General features: G+C 42.3%; 1 protein-coding gene across 2 annotated transcripts in view; it reads right to left on the reverse strand.

Moving 5' to 3' along the window:
- The window catches only part of igsf3 (immunoglobulin superfamily, member 3), a 126,939-nt gene that overhangs the window by 24,990 nt on the left and 82,324 nt on the right, over positions 1-19,625 (reverse strand). For both annotated transcript variants that reach the window (XM_058392110.1, XM_058392109.1), the window contains exons 4-6: positions 14,130-14,516; positions 10,935-11,342; positions 5,200-5,607 (exon numbers count right to left, since the gene is read on the reverse strand). In XM_058392110.1, the coding sequence (XP_058248093.1) occupies positions 5,200-5,607; positions 10,935-11,342; positions 14,130-14,516 (1,203 nt within the window). The remainder of the gene's footprint in view (positions 1-5,199; positions 5,608-10,934; positions 11,343-14,129; positions 14,517-19,625) is intronic.

Consider the following 19,625-nt stretch of genomic DNA (forward strand, 5'->3'; position numbering starts at 1 on the left):
TCGGTGTGTGTGTGTTAAATATAGGTTTTTGGCAAGGGTGTGCAGGTAAGACTAAACATAAAATTTGTCACTAAATCTGACATTACATTTTATAATAAAATATTTTAAAAATCTGTGTAGAATGTCAACACAAAAATATGTATAAAAAAATCAACTGGTGTAACGGACACTGCTTATATATTGAAGAATGTACATTGGTCGACGCTTTTCTTTCTATATTGTGTATTATGTGTATCTGTCCTGTACTGTAGTGTTTTGTATTGTCTGTCTGCACTGTCTTTTGTCTTGCACGGTTTGCACTAGGTTGCACATGTTGCGCTTTATGTAGCTAGGACAACTTACTTTCTTTCCTTAGCTCTGTGTTGTAGCTCTATGTTATGTTGTTTTATGTAGCTATATATGGTTGAAATGACAAAGAAAGCTTCTTGACTTGACATGACTTGACAAATGACTGCAGTGCCGTTCAGACAATTCATAGGGACACTTGATTTTCATTGCATTGTTCTTATTTTACTTGTATATCTAGAGCCACACCACACGTCAAAAGCAAACCATGTTAATTATTATAGCTTTGACAATCACTGTGGTCTCGCCATTACACACACCATTTCTAGCGTCACGTTGAAACAAACCACATTTTTGTACAAAACTAAGCAATATACAGATCCTAATTAATTCAGTTATTTATGTACCTCAAGCACATGTATTATTTATATTTATAGATTGCTTGAATGCATATTAGACTCAGTATACATTATAGTTACATATAGTAAGGAGTAAGTAAAAGCTGAGTACTGTCTGAGGTTGAGTATTATTTTAATAAACTGAAAGAGAAAGTCTAATAATGTGCATACACTTAATTATAGGCATATTTGTTGGTCCACTGGCTCAATACTATTTCAGAATTACATCATAAAACCTTGCACTGTATAGTTACAGGCTGGACTGTATAAACATCTACAGTTAGAAATAATATGGTAGAACAGATCCAGTCGTGTATCTCAAACTTAACTCAGAGCATTTTGTTATCAGGGTTTGGTTGAATTTGGGGGGCTGTTCAATATTCAATAAATCATAGCACAGCAGAGCTGAAGAGCACCATAATGTTACCATACTGAATTTTGAACCTATTGTACTGTCAGTGTTTAGGGAAAAGTCCACTTTAAACTTTGCCTTTATGGCTAAATGATAGGCATCAATCACTGATTTTGACTCTCTTTATGAAGCATTCCAGAGATGACAGATGCCATCAGCATAACAGAGGAGTTCCCTTCCCCTTCCTGTTCCAAAATGACTACACACCAGTGCACAAAGCAAGGTCCATAAAGACATGGATGAGTGAGTTTGGTGTGGAGGAATTTGACCTCAACCTGATAGAACACCTTTGGGATGAATTAGAGCAGAGACTGTGAGCCAGGCCAAAACTGGGACATCTGCCTTTAAATGCACATGAATGTAATATGGAGTTGCCCCGCCCTTCATAGCTATAACAGCTTCAACTCTTCTGGGAAGGCTTTCCACAAGGATTAGGAGTGTGTTTCTGGGAATCTTTGACTATTCTAATTGAAGCACATTTGTGAGGTCAGGCACTGATGCTAGACGTGTAGGCCTGGCTTGCAGTCTTTACTCTAATTCATCCCAAAGATGTTCTATCAGGTTGAGGTCAGGACTCTGTGAAGTTCCTCCACACCAATCTCACTCATCCATGTCTTTATGGACCTTGCTTAGTGCAGTCATGTTGGAACAGGAAGGGGCCAATACAGTGTATAAACTAAACTGTTAAAACTGCAAAGGCTAAATTAAAGTAAATTATTCACGATGACTTTGCTTGAATGCTTGTAAGTGATGTATAAAAGATTTAATAAAATGAAAAGACAAAATGTTATATAAAGGCAAACAACCTAATATATAAAGAGCTTTAATACATCAAATGAAATGGTCTGAAGCCAATTCTGGTCCAGTTTCAATTTCGCCCACCCAATAGCTAGTGAATTTGAGCCGATGACTCATTCCCCGTAAAGAATATCTCTATTCCTTTCTTTTCAATTGGGCCTCCAGTTATTAATAAAAAAGACTTTCCACATGAATGGTCAGCTTTTTGGATGGCTCAGTATTGAAAAAGGGAACCCCAGCCTATAACAAGTTTGTAGTGTAAACAGCCCTTTATAATCGTTTGTGAAAGAGAGAGTGTGAAGAGTGTGTGTGTGTGTGTGTGTGTTTGTGTGAGGGCATCCAGCCAAGCCTTATTTTGTCTGAAACCAAACACCAGAATGCTGTATGAAGCTATAGCATAGATTTGCACCTGTGGGAAGTTGGTGTGGGATGTTTTTACTTTCATGCGGGTAGCAGAATGAAAAGTAATACCGCAGAGTATTGAAACTGAGCTCCGAGTTGCTGTGACCGCTACTGACATACCAGTTTCTCCTATATTTGAACAGAGAACACCCTGCCCTCTTTCACTGTGTTAGCTTCAAAGCTTTGTTAATTTGATGGAGTGACAGTTCACCTTATCACCATGCTAAATGAAGCACTGCCACTATGACTTTTCTCTTCCTGCATCCTTTCCCACTGAAGTGAAGTTTTTCTGCAGATGAATTTTATTTGCTTTCACTTCTACTCCTGACTTATTATAGTTCAGATCTTCCAACACAAATACAACTTGTCTGTTTTCTTGTATTCATTAAAACGGGGAAAGGTCACCTTAACAGTATACAAGCAAGCGGATTAGCGGAGAAACACTCGAGATTCGGGCTGTAAACAGTACAAAAGGTTTAAAATGTCCTGTACACAGCTTTATTATAGAGCAGAAAAACAAATGGCCCAAAGCCGACAAAGCAGAAAGCTACAGCTTGAGAACGTGTCCCGTGTGTCAGATCATGATGATAATTTCACTTTGTACTACTAATGGTGCAGATTCTCACACGGCAAAAACAAGCCCAATTCTCTGTGCTGATGGTTTAATGTGAAGCTCAGCAGAATCAGAACATATCAGTGCACTTTATAGGGATACGGTTACTGACTGTAGTCCTGTATCTGGTGCTAGGTTTAGTTTGTCTGCCCCTCTCTCATGTCCATCAGTGGAAAGGGATCACCAGAGTCATTGTGTTATATGGATAGTGAATCTTTTGAACACAGCAGTGACATTTACATGGTAGAATCTTAGATTTGTGTGTGTGTGTGTGTGTGTGTGATGTCATACAGGTGTTTCAGCCACAGATGTGTAATTAACTCGCAACTGGTTGTACAGTATAAAGATTAAAATGAGCTAAAGAAATCACTGAAGAGAAGAATTTGATGCCCCCCAAAATAGACGATTTTAATAAAACTATAAAACAGATATGCTGCTGCCAAATCTCCAATCTGGACAACATAATGCAATAATATGATCCACATCAACGCTGCTCCTTACATGAGCCCTGTAGTAAATGAGAGTGCTTTTACATTAGAAGTACGAGTTTCAATCCATTCATCTATCCATTTTCTGTAGTCCTTATCCTAGACAGGGTTACAGTGGAAGTGGAATCTATCCCAGGGGACTCAGGGTGGGAGACACTGTGTACAGGGTGTCAACCCATCACCAGGCACAATCACAAACACTCATGCTACAGATGATTTTGAGATGCCAGTCAGCCTAAACATATGTCTTTGAATTAGAAACCAGAGAAACCTGGAGGAAACCCTTGAAGCACAGGGAGAACATGCAAATGGCAAGCTCATAGGGTAGAAGCATGACTCAAAAAACCCCCAAAACAACCCCAGAGCAGTGAGGTAAACATGCTAACCACTAACCCACCTCACTCCTGGTCTGTTTCAATGTTCATGTCATATAAAGCAGACTTCAGTGTCAAAAAATTCTGACCCAACTTCCAATACAGATCCTTAAAGTATCCTTAAAGATAAAACTTTGCACAACAGAGCCACCTGGGATGTTTTTTTCAGCAGTCTTGAGTAAGTTATCACACACACTGTGTACTTGCTGGCAGCTTTTCCTGAATTTTGAGTACTTTTTTTGCTACTTGTTTGAGCATCTTTGGGGAAAAATTAGTTAAAACATTTGGCTTTGTACATGGGTATCAATCTTTTACAAACAAATTTATTTTCTGCCAAGTAAACAGAAGAGCCACATTTGGGAAAAGAAAAGAAAGTTAAATTAGCAGCGTAATGCATAAAAACATGCAGATTCAGGCCAAGAGCTCTAGTTTATGTTCACATCAAACCCATTGTGATGTGCACATGTAGCCTCGAGGTTCAGCATGTTGTGTGTTCTGAGATTCTTTTCTGATCAACATGGCTGTATCTGCAGACATCACGTACCAGTCTGGCCATTTTATTCTGACCTCTTTTCCAGCAAGCTGTTTCAGCCTGCAGAACTGCTGCTTACTGGAGGGTTTTTTTTGCACCATTCTGTGTAAACTCAGGAGACAGTTGTGTGTGAAAACCCCAGGAGATCAGCAATTTCTCAAATACTCCAACCAGCCTGTCTCGCACCCGCAGCCATGCCACAGTTAAAGTCCCAGAGATCACACTTTTTCTTTATTCTGATGTTTGATGCGAACATTAATTGAAAATCGTGGCATGTATCTGCACGATCTTTTTGCATTACGCCACAGCCAAATGACTGGCTGATTAGATGAGTGCATGAATGAGCGGAGGTGCTTTTATTGGTGAGTGTATATTTAAACAGCTTCTTCTTGTTTAACTATTAGGCTTGGCCCATGTTCTAAAAATACTGAATAGGAGCGAAATTTCACAAAAGTGCATCATGACAGCCCAGCCCTACTGTACACTGCTTCACGATGTAGGTCACAGCACCTGCTGGAGGGAAAACAGCATCTTGTAGTGCATAAATATGCCATGTGAGTCTATGTGCAGTGGTTTTGTGAGAGTGCCTAGAATTTGAGTGTGTATAACGAGCTCTTCTTTCTCTCTAATCGCTCTCTTTTCCTTCTCTGTCCCCTCTAATTGCTATCCTCAGTGGGGTTAGGGGAAGGGGGAAGACATGAGCAGCCAATTCTTTTTCAACTTGCACCCATTACGTGAACTGGCCTTTGCCCACACACACACACACACACACACACTCACACACACACTCACACCTATTAACCTTGTCTCATTCAAGATGTGCCAAATGAATACACATCACTTCAGCAGTCACCCCCTTCTCCTAGCAGCAGAAAGAAGCATCAGAAAGCAACAAACCTGGCTGCAGTACGTTGATGCCCAGCAGGTTAGACGTGCGGTTAGCGATGATCTTCCAGGTGCCATTATAATTTCTGCGGTACAGGACGGCGGCGCACTGGTACACCCCAGACTCTTTGCGCCCGGCTCGGGTGACGCTGAGGCGGAAATTGGTGTTGTTGCGTGTACGGTCCACTGACGTGCGTGTACCGAGGCCCAGGACCTGCTCACCCCACTGTAGCGTGCCGTCACGTGTGAACGTCACCACGTCTCGCAGCTCGCTGCCACCCTCGGCCGGCTGGAAGCGCCACGTCACCGAGGTGGGGATGCTAGGGTTATGGCGGGATTTCACAATGCACTGCAGGTCAAAGGAGTCACCAAAGGTCACACTGGGAGTCCGTGACGAAGCTGACACAAAGAAAGACGACTCTGGCAAAGGAAAGAAAAGAAAAGATACAATAAAACTAGCTGAAAGTAGCTGGTACATGTTATCATACAGTAATACTCATTTAAAAAGGAGTCAGAGTTATATAGACGTTATATACGAATGGGTTACGGTACGTCTTTTTGTGTATGCACATTTTCTTACATAGCTACATATGGAAACCTGGTTTGTTTATTTTCACTTCATGGAATATTAACTAGTCCAAGTGCTGCATTTCACATAGGTATGAAAAGACAGGTCCAAATGAGGACAGAACAGACGTCACCCAGGAATAATACATTTATTTGTATTTTATATAAAAGAAAAGTGCAATTGCATTTGGTGTAGTAATGTTACGGCAGTAAAAATACTGACCGTCTGGATGTTTGCACAAGAATTTGAACAAAGGATGTGTGTGTATGGTGGTGTGATTCAGTTCCACAGTTGCGGATTAATTTGCTCTGACACTGCAGTCTAATCTTATTAACAGCACAGTGTGGAGCTTCCACTTATTACCCTCCATCTCCACTTCTGGTCAATATGATCGTTAATATAAACTGGTCAACATGCCGAGTCATGACACGGACACTCATGCTCTAGAGAGAGTTTAGATGATGACCCAGGCGCCAGGACCCAGGTTTCCATGTGTTGTATTTATTCTATGCAGTTTCAGCTATGGGAAGAGTCCTCATTAAACAGGAATGCCCAGGCTGCTTGTTTTCCCCTCTTGAAGATGCAGAGGAGAAAAAGGGCTTGAATGGTTTCCCAAAACAGGGCACGCTGCCATTTGGCTGCTCTCGCATGTCAGCGCTGGGGTTGGTGGTGAACAGCTGCCACAAGGCTCTGCCTCTGCTCTGTTAAAGCCTCTGAATCCTGTGTAGGAGGCAAGTCACACTCGTTTAGAAAAGATCCAGGTCTTTTAATTATAGCGACTGTTTGTGAAAGGACTGCAGAATAAACAAGCAAGACTTTTTCAGTCTGACCTTCGCAAGCTTAATGGGTTACAAAAATAAATAGCACCTCTCAAACACACTTCTTGGAAACTGATTGTGATTTAGTTCGCTTGAAGCCAACTGATACCATAAGCCTATTGATTCCTATTATTGTCTCTCGTCAGAGCTAGTTATTCTGAGAAATGCAGTGGAGGAATAAAACCCAAACTGACAATAATCTATATTTACACACACATGCGCCGAAGCGTTTTATTTCTCTTGTACTGCAGCAATTATCCAACCCTAACAATTTATTATTATTATTATTAATCATTAACAAAAGATGTCATATGTTTTATCCATTTATTGTTACCTCTAATGTTGTGAAACGTCCTTGAAACAAGTTTTATCATTTATTTCATAGCAGCTATAAAGCATAAGCCATTCCCTTACAAGCCTCTTTTTATTTCTCTCTTATATTTAATAAGATCAAAACATGTAGCTTTTTATTTGACATTCCTTTAGAAAAAAAACAAAAAACAAAAAACAAACTCAACAGCACCCCTCACACTATATTAGTGACTCCTATATATATATGCTTGGAAAAATTCACTATATCAATAATCAACTACAGATGCTTTAATCCGTCATCTAATCTATCATCTGTGTACATGCAGCATTCATCATATAAGCTCTTGTTACTATAGAAACCATAATGTATTAGAATGAGCGCTCGCTTGCATCAGAAGTACTGTTAAAGACAATTAATCACTTTTTGACCAATCAGAAGTGAGAAAGCAATTAACGACCAGCTCAGATAAATGTACTCTTTTCTAGACATGACACACAAAACAGGACACTTGGAAAACTGCTATGCTTATCACCACAGGTGAGGAGGAACCGGAGTGAAGTCGTTTTTTGAAGGAAAAAGCGAGACGATAAAAGGTAAAGAGATCAGAATCAGAGGCCAGGATTAAAGAGCAGGGTGAGGAGAGGCGTAGAGGCTGACAGATGAACAGGGTGACTGATAAGTTTCAGATCAGAGATCATAAGAGAACGACAGGAATTTGTGGGAGATGAATCGTAAGCAAGACAGAGAAGGGTAGAGAGGACAGAGACAGACAAGGCAGTGAGACGGGACACCCAGAGAGAAATAAAACAGAGAGAGAATGTTGATGAACTCCAGCATTCTTCTCTGATTTTTTTTTTTTTTTTACTGCATATCCTTCATGTCAGGGTGAATTAGTTGATTTGTACTTTGCTCTGCTATCTGTTCTTTCATGCTAATAAATGGCTCCTTGTCCCTGACGTCCTTCACTGCAGAATACTGAGAGCTGTGAAAAAATGTCTTCATTTCCAGCAAGCAGAACCCAGCTGCAGGACGGGAGAGCTGAATGCTTGTTCATTACACACGGTGACACAGCAGACCTGTCCAATGGGACTACATACGTACGTGTGTGTGTGTGTGTGTGTATACATACACACACATAGAAGATTTTTGCTATCTTCCCTTAAAAACCATGCAAGGTAACCACGATCATCAAACTAAACACATAGCAGAAGAAGGAAAAAAACATTCATTTCCACCCAGGTACATAAAAAATATAAAACTATATTTTCTATTCGTTTTGTGTCCAGCATTTTTCCTAAGCTGTATGTTTGTCCAGAGTTTTAACTTACAGGACATAAAATAATGGGTTGAGAATAAAGAAGAATTGAAATGAAGACTTTCTCTTCTGAATAAAATGGCATGATTTAGATTATCCTCATCTTACTCCAGTCCATAATATTTTTTTCATCAAATATTTAACATTCACAGAGCATTATTATTTTCACCAATCTCTATTTTAACCAAAGAAAGAGTTACACTGGCTCTTCGTGCATGTGTTTTCGTATTCTGGAGACAGAAGCGTGTGGCGCACGTCTGCTCCCAAAACAACAGCACGAAGATTTAAAGCATCCAGACAGACTGTCAGGTGCAGCAAGCGCCTCGCACCCGTGACCTCTAGGTGTCCTTTAATGTCAGCTACTCAAAGCCTTGCTCTCCTGAAGCACCTCTTTTCCTCCTGTCACTGTGTTTATCTACCTATTCTTCCAAACACTGCTCCTTTATTCATTTAGATGTCAGTGTGCTTCATCAAGTCAAATATGTTACAGGAACGAGTTTGCCAGAACAATTAAGAACTTTGTTTTAGCTTGATAAAAATATGAACTAAAATGCTGTAGAAGTACAGCAAAGGTTTCTGTTTACTGATGAATTCATGCTGCTGAATGCCTGAAGTCTTACTTTTGGATTGAATCCCTGTGTCGATGTGTGTAAGCATTGCATTTCCCGGTGATCAACATAACAACCTTTCTATTTTTCGAATCGGGAGCTCTCCAGGGTTTTTTACACTGCGCTTAACCCCGGGTCATCCTCCTTCTAACCTCGGCATTTAACCCGGGTAGAGGAACGTTTCATGCGTGTAATTCGGGAACAACTGCTTTTTACAAAACCTTGTTATGAAACGAAGCAGGCTTAACACGGCTTCTACAGACTCCATGTTGCGGTGCCAAACGTGATTGAAAGGATGTGGTGTTCGAACATTACGGGAAGATGCTTAGAAACAGAATCTGAAATTGAAAAGCACATGCCTCATATCACGTTTTGTAAAGTCACAGAAACGGCGATGGAAAAAAAAAAGCGATGATCATTTTTACAGTTCCATTCACAAGTCAGGACAAACTGGATAACCGTGTATTCAAGTGACTGAAAATTTACCAGAAACTGGATATCAGCACATGTGATGTAAACAATGATGCTACTGTAAAAGTAAACAAGTCTCTCCATGCTTCAAAGAAATATTTAGACAAAACCTTCTCCTTTGTGTTTTCTTTCTTTTGTATTTTTATCCTTGTTTTATTGCCTTTGTGCCTCTCCGGAGGCTTAAAAGAGCCGAGGAGGATTTACGAGGTGACATTTCTTCTCACTGATGCAAAAGCGTTATTATTAGGAATGTACAGTGTAAAACGTCAGATTATAAATAGCCAGGATTAATTGTTAACCCCAGGTAAAGTATGAGCAGTGTAAAATGTAAGGGGGAAAAAAAAAACCCAGGGTTATGTTTACCTGAGGGGAAATTATTCCTCTCAAGGTTTCTTCCATATAACATCTAAGGCAGTTTTTCCTTGCCATAGTCGCCTCAGGCTTGCTCATTAGGGATAAATAACAAAATAAATTTAATTATAAGTCAAATATTAAATCTCAAACTTTTTGTTCTATATTTCTTATATCCTGTAAAGCTGTTCTGGGACGATGTCTATTGTTAAAAGCGCTAAACAAATAAAACTGAACTGAATTTCAAGTGTGAAAACACCTTCAGGATTTTTTTAAACAGGTTGATTGACCAGGTTGCTTGACCATCACTCAACAGAGCAGCCACCACTGTAAAACCTCCCATCCCACCAACACAACACACACATACTCTGCACCGAAGCCTTTTTTGTTCTCTGTTCTCCTGAGGCAAAAATACTGATGCAGGATCCAAGTACGTGAAACCAGAGCGAGCGTATTTTTTGGCAATTAAGCCACCGTCACACCTGTCTTCTGTATTGCAGGACATAAGGAAGACATGAAGATGATTCACGAGCATATGCTCTCCCCACCATTATATGTGCACGAGGAAAAGAAGAATTTATATGCTGTAACAAATTGGATGTCAATTCAAAGAGAAGCCGGTGAAATTATTAACATCGTATAATAATATAAGAGATCTTAACATGCTTCAAAACATGCTGGAAGCATAGGCATGAAGTCAGACAGATTGAACAACAGCAAAAAAAAAAAAAAAAAAAAGTTAAAGTCTTGAATTTCATTCTAGGGGCCGCTCTGCTGTTGAGGCATGTACCTCCTACAGGATTTGCACCCTGTTTGTGTGTGGGCATATGGTTTTATTCCTGGGGGACCAAAAAGGATAGGAATATCTGACACTTTTGAAGGCACTTTTGTGTTCATTTTTGCTTGGTTCCTAAACGGTAAAGCACTCTATATTTTATATTTTTCCTTCATTAAAGATTATATCATTGGAAGGATACGGATACAAAGTTGTTTGTGTGTGTGGTCCATTTTATAGCAGACATGTTCATAAAAGCACAGAGAGAGCAGAGAAAGTCTTTTCTATCCATTGGGTGGCTTGTAGTATGTTTTATCAAGGCACAGTGTCACAAAGGCATAGAAACACATTTTTAATTTTCTGGAAGAGTTTCTACATCCATGTGTTTCAGTAATAAAAAGAGCTCTGCCATCACCATTACAACCCAGCATTAATGATATTGTCAATTTCAACAGTATGCTGCATATGAATTCAACAGATTCAGTTCACAGCTGTAGATCAGCAGCAAGCAGCTGTAATTTTTCTTACCGACAGATCTCACTGTGATGGCAGTGGTGGCTGTGCTCTCCCCGATCTGCTGCCACTCCCAGTCTGGCGCACTGCCGCTTTGTATCCACTCGGTGGCACTGCAGCGGTACTCGCCCTCGTCTGTGGGGAAGGCATTGTTCAGGGCGAGGGTGAAGGTGTCCGATCGGATTCGTTCCGCGTGGACCTCCCCGTAGCTGTGCCGCTCCAGGAAACTGGATCCAGGCTGTATGGTGCCATAGCGGTCCACTGATGCCAGGTCAACAGCGGGAGCACTGCCATCTTTGTCTGCCCACTGCCAGACGATGGACAGAGCTCCGACTGTGGAATGCACTGAGCATGTCAAGTGGATGTTTTCTCCCTCCATCACCTCGGAGGAATTGCTGGTCAATGACACACTGATGTTACTGCCTAAAAGAGAGAGAAAGCGAGATGATAAAAGTAAAAGAAATCACCACTGATGAGGCCTTTAAAACGTGTGCGAAATAGCGTCTTCAGAGTATTTCTGAATCACCTTGACTTACTGCTAGTCAATATTTCCTCTGATATAGACTACTGGGGATCCTTGTTACAGATTCAAAAGGCATCTTCCTTGCCATTTAATCAGATTCTAACAGCTTACTTATGAACGATCTGAAGTAGAGATGAGCTCATGATGATGGTTGATTATGTGCAAGGCTCTTGCAGACTCTCCAGTTGGGTCCTGGTTTATTGTACACTGGTTAGTGGATGTAGACTGACAGGAGTTTGGGGACTGTCTTTGGATCAGAAAGCTCAGTGGATGATCTTGCAAGCACAGTGTGGATCAAAGCACGTCCCCAATGTTTTCGACAGGGATTTCTACACACAACCACATCCTCTTTACAATAAAAAAAAAAAGAGACTTTGAAGAGGCACAAATTTTCTCTTGTGCTACTACAGAGCTGATCTTCCCTTGGGCAGAAACTTTTCCCCAACATGGAAGAACAAATCACCAAGCAGCATACTGTGCCACTACTACCAGCCCAGCCCACACGCTTAAATACAGAGTGAGGCTGATTTTAGTCTGTCTAAAATGAATATGTGAGGTTGCACGTCTGTGTTCTGATCTCCCAGCACATTCACCTTTCCTCTGCTTCTTATCTGTAGCTGCCTGAGCCATAAGAAAAGAAGCTGTTAAATCAGCGAGTGTGAGCAGTTTCATCTTTGTCTCTTCCTCTCCACTGTCTGCCTGGTGCTTACTGATTTTCTCACCATGTTTTCTCAGCCTCAATGTGTTTGAGATTCCTGCCACTGCTGCATCTGCTTCTTATCTGACTGAAAACCAGACCCTCCATCAGGCCCAATTTGTCAGCAGGGTTTCTGTGGCTTTGGTGTGCTGGCAGGCCTGTCACATGCTGCCTCAATGCACAACATGAAGACCAGACATGGGAACTGATGAAGAACAGGACAGAAGGGGCAGAAAAGGAGTCAAACTGTGTGTGTGTGTCTGTGTGTGTGTGTGTGTGTGTATGTATATGTGTCTGAATAAAACAGCCAGAGCAATAGAGATGGAGATAGAGACAAAACAAACATAATAAACAATAAAACCAAGAAGAAAGGAAGAAATATAGACAATTGTGGTGTGTGCAGCAGCCCCAGGCTGTTGTTATCGCTCTAATGGTCTCATAAACCCTGCATATATTGCAGAAAAGCTCCTGGGGGACAAAGCCAAACAAATTACTCTAATAAAGAGGATCTCTTAGGAACACATCCGCAGAATCTCCTTCCTGCCTCTGTATTACATGAGAAGAGAAGCACTGGAATATAGAAGGGTGTGTGCTTGGGTCACTGGACATAATGTATTTACTTCTGCTATGCTTTCCTTCTTTATGGCGCTTTAAGCAGATCTCCAGGGGGAGAGAATGAGGATTCCCGCTTTCTGTCACCCGAATAAATGCACATTTAAAACTGCAGCTGGGGCAAGTGTTGTTTGTATCGACATGACTGCTTTGGGCCCATGGTGTGTGAGCATGTCTGGGTCTGTGTGCAGTATTAAAGAGGAAGGGGAGAGGATATGCTCTGCTGGACTATAGCCTCAATCCTGGAGCTAATGCTCTGGTAGAGCTAGAGGGGACAGATATGGCTATCAAATCCTCTACACTGGGTTCATGTCTCTGAGCTCATCCCCGCTGGCAGTAGGGGGTAGGGGTTCGTCATTCGACAATGATTCGACAATGGCCTTTCGAATACCTGCTGACAGAATACCGTTAGGATCTAGCCGTCTCTTCACCTCTGTAGAAAGAGGCCAATGGAGCATATGCTTTAACCTGTACAGCTCTCACCTCCTGCCTGAGGTCAAAAGGTCCTTGATCTCCTCATCTCATGTAACTGCACTAAAATCCATAACTTTGTGCACACTGTTTGCTGTCTCTGTATTCCGCTTTAATATGAATGAATGCTGGAAATGGTTTGTGGATTAAAAAAAAAAAAAAAACGCTCTCGCTTTTCAGTTTTTAGAAGCTAACAGAACAACAGAACTGTAATATATGAAACGGTTAATTAAATGCCATTATAAACCTACAAATTTACCACCAACTCACTGAGCACATCACACATACTTCAATATAAGCATACGGAATATAACGTGTTTCAAAGATTGTTCGTGTTTTCCTATAAGCAGCTGAAGAGACCTTCTTTGTTCCTTGCACCTTTTATCTACACCTTCCTTTCCAGCTTCAAGCAGCTCTCCCTTCAACCAAACTGTTTCTTACATTTGCAGCACACCTTTAACACAAGCAATAAAAATGAATATATGCACAGACACCATGCTTTATTTCACATTCAGAGCTATTTTACTCTGTCAAAAATGGCTAAAGAGTTCAGACAAGGCATTATTCTACTTTTCCACCTTTATTACTCTCCACTATGGTGAATGGACGAGGTGATAAGACAGAGCCTAAACTCAGGATTTGTGGATCTGAGTAAACAAACCCCCACCTCAATGGCCTTCATAGAGCGTTAGAAAAATCTGGTTGGACAAAGGGATGACACAGCTCTAATAGCCTGCTGCCCACAATATTACTAAATTTATTGCTGGGCCATTTCCTCTCTTTACTGTCTAGTTAGTTTAAGAATGTAACACTACTCTACTTTAGAGAGAGAAAAAAGCAGTGCTTAGGAATTTCACCGTTTCATTCACCTGCCTTAAGGGACCATCACTGAGAGAAGAATACTCACTCAGGGGAGTCACGGTGATCTGAACATTACGGGAGCGCTTGGTTCGATCGATGAACTCTCCGGTGGGCGTCTTCTCTCGCTCGGTCACTCTGCAGATGTATTTCCCAGCATCCTCGGGAAGCAGGCGCTGCAGTTTGAGTAGGTGGACAGCTGGACTCTCTTTACGAATGGTCATGAGGCCAGCGGCCTCACGCTGCACGTAGTTTGCCCCCAGCACGGGCACAGCGCTGGGCCCCACCACGGCTATAGACGAGCTGCTGAAGACCCACGACACCGAGAAGTAACGCTCAGCAACATTCTGAGCATCTATGGTGCAGCGGAGCTCCAGCGGCTCACCTGCCGTGTAGGCCCGGCGATCTGTTGTCACTTGAATACTAAAGTCCCGATCTGAAAGAGAGAACGACAGAAAGATTTCAGGTAAGTGTTTGTTGTATAAGCGAAGGTTTTAGACTACTTGCCCTTGTACCATTAATTATCAATTGTTTTCACAGAAAAGACAATCGAAACTCCTACTGCGTGGGTAAAGTTGTCACAAAAGTGAACTTATTTACACAATTAATTTTCCACACGGCATGCTGTGCTTTCTCCTCGCCAAAACAGTGTATTTTCCACTTCAACGCACTCGTTCGGTGGTGATCGCCTCAAGCTGTAATTACACACAACTTGAAACAGACTTCACAAGAACTGTATTAAAGTGTGAGTTCAAAGCTCTTGGCCATGTAGCACTTGTTCTGATGGAGTGAATTCTAATGCAAAGTTTACATGCCTACATGTTATATTTACTTCCCGTTCTGTATTACACTCACAAAAATAAATGCACGATAGACCGGACCGATCAAATGACCTATCGCGTGACGACAGAAGCCCGTAGGTGTTGGCGTTTCTGCACTTGAGCGTTGTGCTGCTCTATTAGGATGTCGCTAGCCTGCAGCTATCCAACATGTACATTTACAAGAGTACAGGGAAACACAGAGCTGAGCACAGAAATCATTCATTACAGGAAGGATGAAGAAAGAGCCGGCGGATGGGGGACTGGGGGATTGGAGGGAGGGCTGATTTGGGGTGTAGCGCATGAGATGAGGCAAGAAATGAGAAAAGGGAATAACAAAATGAACAGGAAACTGATGCAAGAGTGATTTTGAGTCATATAGGCCATACATCACGCATTTTAATAAAGCATGGCGTATATATAGTAAAGAGATCCACAGCAGGCTGGATTTTAAATAACAGGAGGGCCGTAGAGGGAGAGGAAGTTCAGATCAGGATTCTGTCCGTGTCTCCGCTCAGCGAGCTCTATCTGCTGGCTAATCATTGCATATTAGAGCCTGTTAAGCTCCAGTCTCTTTAAAACACCAAATACAGCTGCCTAATGAAGGCGTTCCAGATCAAAGCACAAAGCTTTGCTGGGATCTTTTTTGTTATCCTGTCATGTTCATGCTACATTATGGTTTAAAAGAGATAATGGTTATAATACACACCCACAGCAGGGTTCGAGATAGCTGCTGGATATGGACAGCGGATCTAACGAGCGAGTACGCTGTCGCCTGGTATCCATTAAAATGTGCAGTGTCTGAAACTTTGCTAATGGGTGACTAAGCAAATCATATATCTGACTCATATACATACACACGTGCGTCTCGCTCAAACACACAGGAAGTAGAGATGAATGACACCCGCTGAGTACACTACCCTTCTGTGAGTGAGCCTCTCTCACAAACCTCTTGTTCCTCATTAATCAGACCAAAGAGGTCATCTGACAGTTCTTGTGCAATTAATGAGTGTAAAGCCCTATCCATGATAAAACGCTCACACTCGGACAGTAATTCAATTAACTCAGGAGGAAAACGCTACGTCTTGCCTGACGTGCGCTCATATGATTATATATCTGTCGATTTAATATGTTTGTGATTATGTTTATTCATCAGGCAGCATACTGTTAAAATGATACAACTCCTCATTCAAAACTAAACACTGCACGATATTGTAGCTTCTGTGAATATAAAGTGGGTTTATATTTGTCGCTCATATTATAACAGCCTCTTTAATCAGCCTCTGGGATTGCACTGTTCGGGTTCAGTTTATTCTCTTTCTCCTCGCTGAATTGCCTTAATTCGAATGTCTACATCGGATCCGAGTGATTTAATTGAGTCACATTAACGCAATTAGTTTTCGTACGTCCAACGCGATTTTCAGAATTTTTTAAAGCTCTGAATAAAACAGATCACAGAGCTGAGAATTGAGTCCACAATACATGCTTTAATTGCCTAAATGTTGTTCTAGTTTCACTCAGAGCCAAAATCCTCATGAGATTTCCCAATATAACTGGTTTACGTTAATCCTATATGTATTGATCACGCTCACTCTACATTATTCCATCTAGTCATTAGAAACGTATTTAAATGAAGAAGTCATATTTTGTTGAGAATCTTACTTTTTTATGCAAGCTATACTTAGAAGATTTTCTTAAACCCGACTGACCTACTGATTCCTTTTATTCCAGTGTTTCAACTAACCTCATCCAAAGCATTAATTCAGGCCGTGAATATGCGACTGAAGCAGCAAGCTTAAATATCAAAGAAGCAAATCATACCAGCATCTGTCCAGACGGGGCTAAAAATCTGGCCGCAGAGGTTAAGGCAGTAAATTGGTCTGTGATTCTCTCAGAGGAAGTGAAATAGCCAAAAACACATAGAGGAGCACCTGCAAATGGTGGAATTACTCCATGTCACCATGTAAATGTAATCCTGTCTGAATCAGGCTCAGCTTTCTTCCCCATCCTCTCATTTAATATGCCCACATGCTTCTCGCTCTGTCCTGCTGATTGAGTTTCTGCCTAACTTTCAGTCATTATATAAACTACTTGTGCATGCGCTAATTAAATGTGAGGGAAATCTAGTTAAGATTTACAAAAGCTCATGCCTGACCTCCATAAAGTAAGGCATGCTTTAAGATTTCGCATTAACATGAGATGAGTAATGAGTGAAAATAAGGCTCATTACTGGATGTTTGGGCGAATGGTTGTGGGAGATTTGATTTTGTCATGTATAATGCGTGCTGAGTGAAACAAGAGAGCACAAAATCTAATAGAGTGAGATACGCCTGAGGGAAGAGCGCAGAGAAAAAACCCTGACACATTCTAATTTGAAGGAAGAGAGAAAAGAAATGGAGGAATCAGAAAACAAGAGTAAAAGAGTCATGCATCAGTAAGCTATTTGGGTAGTTGTGGGTCAGAGGAAAGAGAGGATGCTGTGTGTGAACACGAGCTGCTGTGTGGGGAAATGGAACTACAAGCCTCAGTGCAAGACAAATCTGTGTGCTGTGATGTTCAAGGATCCAAATAGAATTTCTGTTTCCTTAGGAGCTCACATTTATTAGCACACACTAAACACACACCCATACCCAGCAACCCTCACACACACACAAACCGAGCCACACTGACACACACACCCAACCACAAACCGAGCCACACCGACACACACACCCAGCAACCTGCATACACACACCTAACAACCTGCTCACACTCACCCAACAACCTGCTCACACTCACACACACCCAACAACCTGTTTACACATACCAAACAACCTGCTTATACCCTCACACACCCAACAACCTGCTTACACCCTCACACTCTCTACAACCTGCTTACACTCACACACCCAACAACCTGCTTACACCCTCACACACCCAGCAACCTGCTTACACTCACACTCACCCAACAACCTGCTCACACACACCCAACAACCTGTTTACACATACCAAACAACCTGCTTATACCCTCACACACCCAACAACCTGCTTACACCCTCACACTCTCTACAACCTGCTTACACTCACACACCCAACAACCTGTTTACACCCTCACACACCCAGCAACCTGCTTACACTCACACTCACCCAACAAACTGCTCACACACACCCAACAACCTGTTTACACATACCAAACAACCTGCTTATACCCTCACACACCCAACAACCTGCTTACACCCTCACACTCTCTACAACCTGCTTACACACTCACACACCCAACAACCTGCTTACACCCTCACACTCTCTACAACCTGCTTATACACTCACACACCCAACAACCTGCTTACACCCTCACACTCTCTACAACCTGCTTACACTCACACACCCAACAACCTGCTTACACTCACACACACCCAACAACCTGCTTACACTCACACACACCCAACAACCTGCTTACACTCACACACACCCAACAACCTGCTTACAGTCACACACACCCAACAACCTGCTTACACTCACACACCCAACAACCTGCTCACACTCACACACTCAACAACCTGCTTACACTCACACACACCCAACAACCTGCTTACACTCACACACTCAACAACCTGCTCACACTCACACACACCCAACAACCTGCTCACACTCACACACCCAACAACCTGCTTACACTCACACACACCCAACAACCTGCTCACACTCACACACCCAACAACCTGCTCACACTCACACACTCAACAACCTGCTCACACACTCACACACACCCAACAACCTGCTCACACTCACACACTCAACAACCTGCTCACACACTCACACACACCCAACAACCTGCTTACACTCACACACACCCAACAACCTGCTTACACTCACACACACCCAACAACCTGCTCACACTCACACACCCAACAACCTGCTCACACTCACACACTCAACAACCTGCTCACACACTCACACACACCCAACAACCTGCTCACACTCACACACTCAACAACCTGCTCACACACTCACACACACCCAACAACCTGCTTACACTCACACACACCCAACAACCTGCTCACACTCACACACCCAACAACCTGCTCACACTCACACACTCAACAACCTGCTCACACACTCACACACACCCAACAACCTGCTTACACTCACACACACCCAACAACCTGCTCACACTCACACACCCAACAACCTGCTCACACTCACACACTCAACAACCTGCTCACACACTCACATACACCCAACAACCTGCTCACACTCGCACACCGAACAACCTGCTCACACTCACACACCCAACAACCTGCTCACACTCACACACTCAACAACCTGCTCACACACTCACACACACCCAACAACCTGCTCACACTCACACACCCAACAACCTGCTCACACTCACACACCCAACAACCTGCTCACACTCACACACTCAACAACCTGCTCACACACTCACACACACCCAACAACCTGCTCACACTCGCACACACACCCAACAACCTGCTCACACTCGCACACACACCCAACAACCTGCTCACACTCACACATCCAACAACCTGCTCACACTCACACACACCCAACAACCTGCTTACACACTCACACACACCCAACAACCTGCTTACACACTCACACACCCAACAACCTGCTCACACTCACACACTCAACAACCTGCTCACACTCACACACTCAACAACCTGCTCACACTCACACACTCAACAACCTGCTCACACTCACACACACCCAACAACCTGCTCACA

This window comes from Hemibagrus wyckioides, linkage group LG06, assembly GCF_019097595.1.
Source record: "Hemibagrus wyckioides isolate EC202008001 linkage group LG06, SWU_Hwy_1.0, whole genome shotgun sequence".
Classification (NCBI taxonomy): domain Eukaryota; kingdom Metazoa; phylum Chordata; class Actinopteri; order Siluriformes; family Bagridae; genus Hemibagrus; species Hemibagrus wyckioides.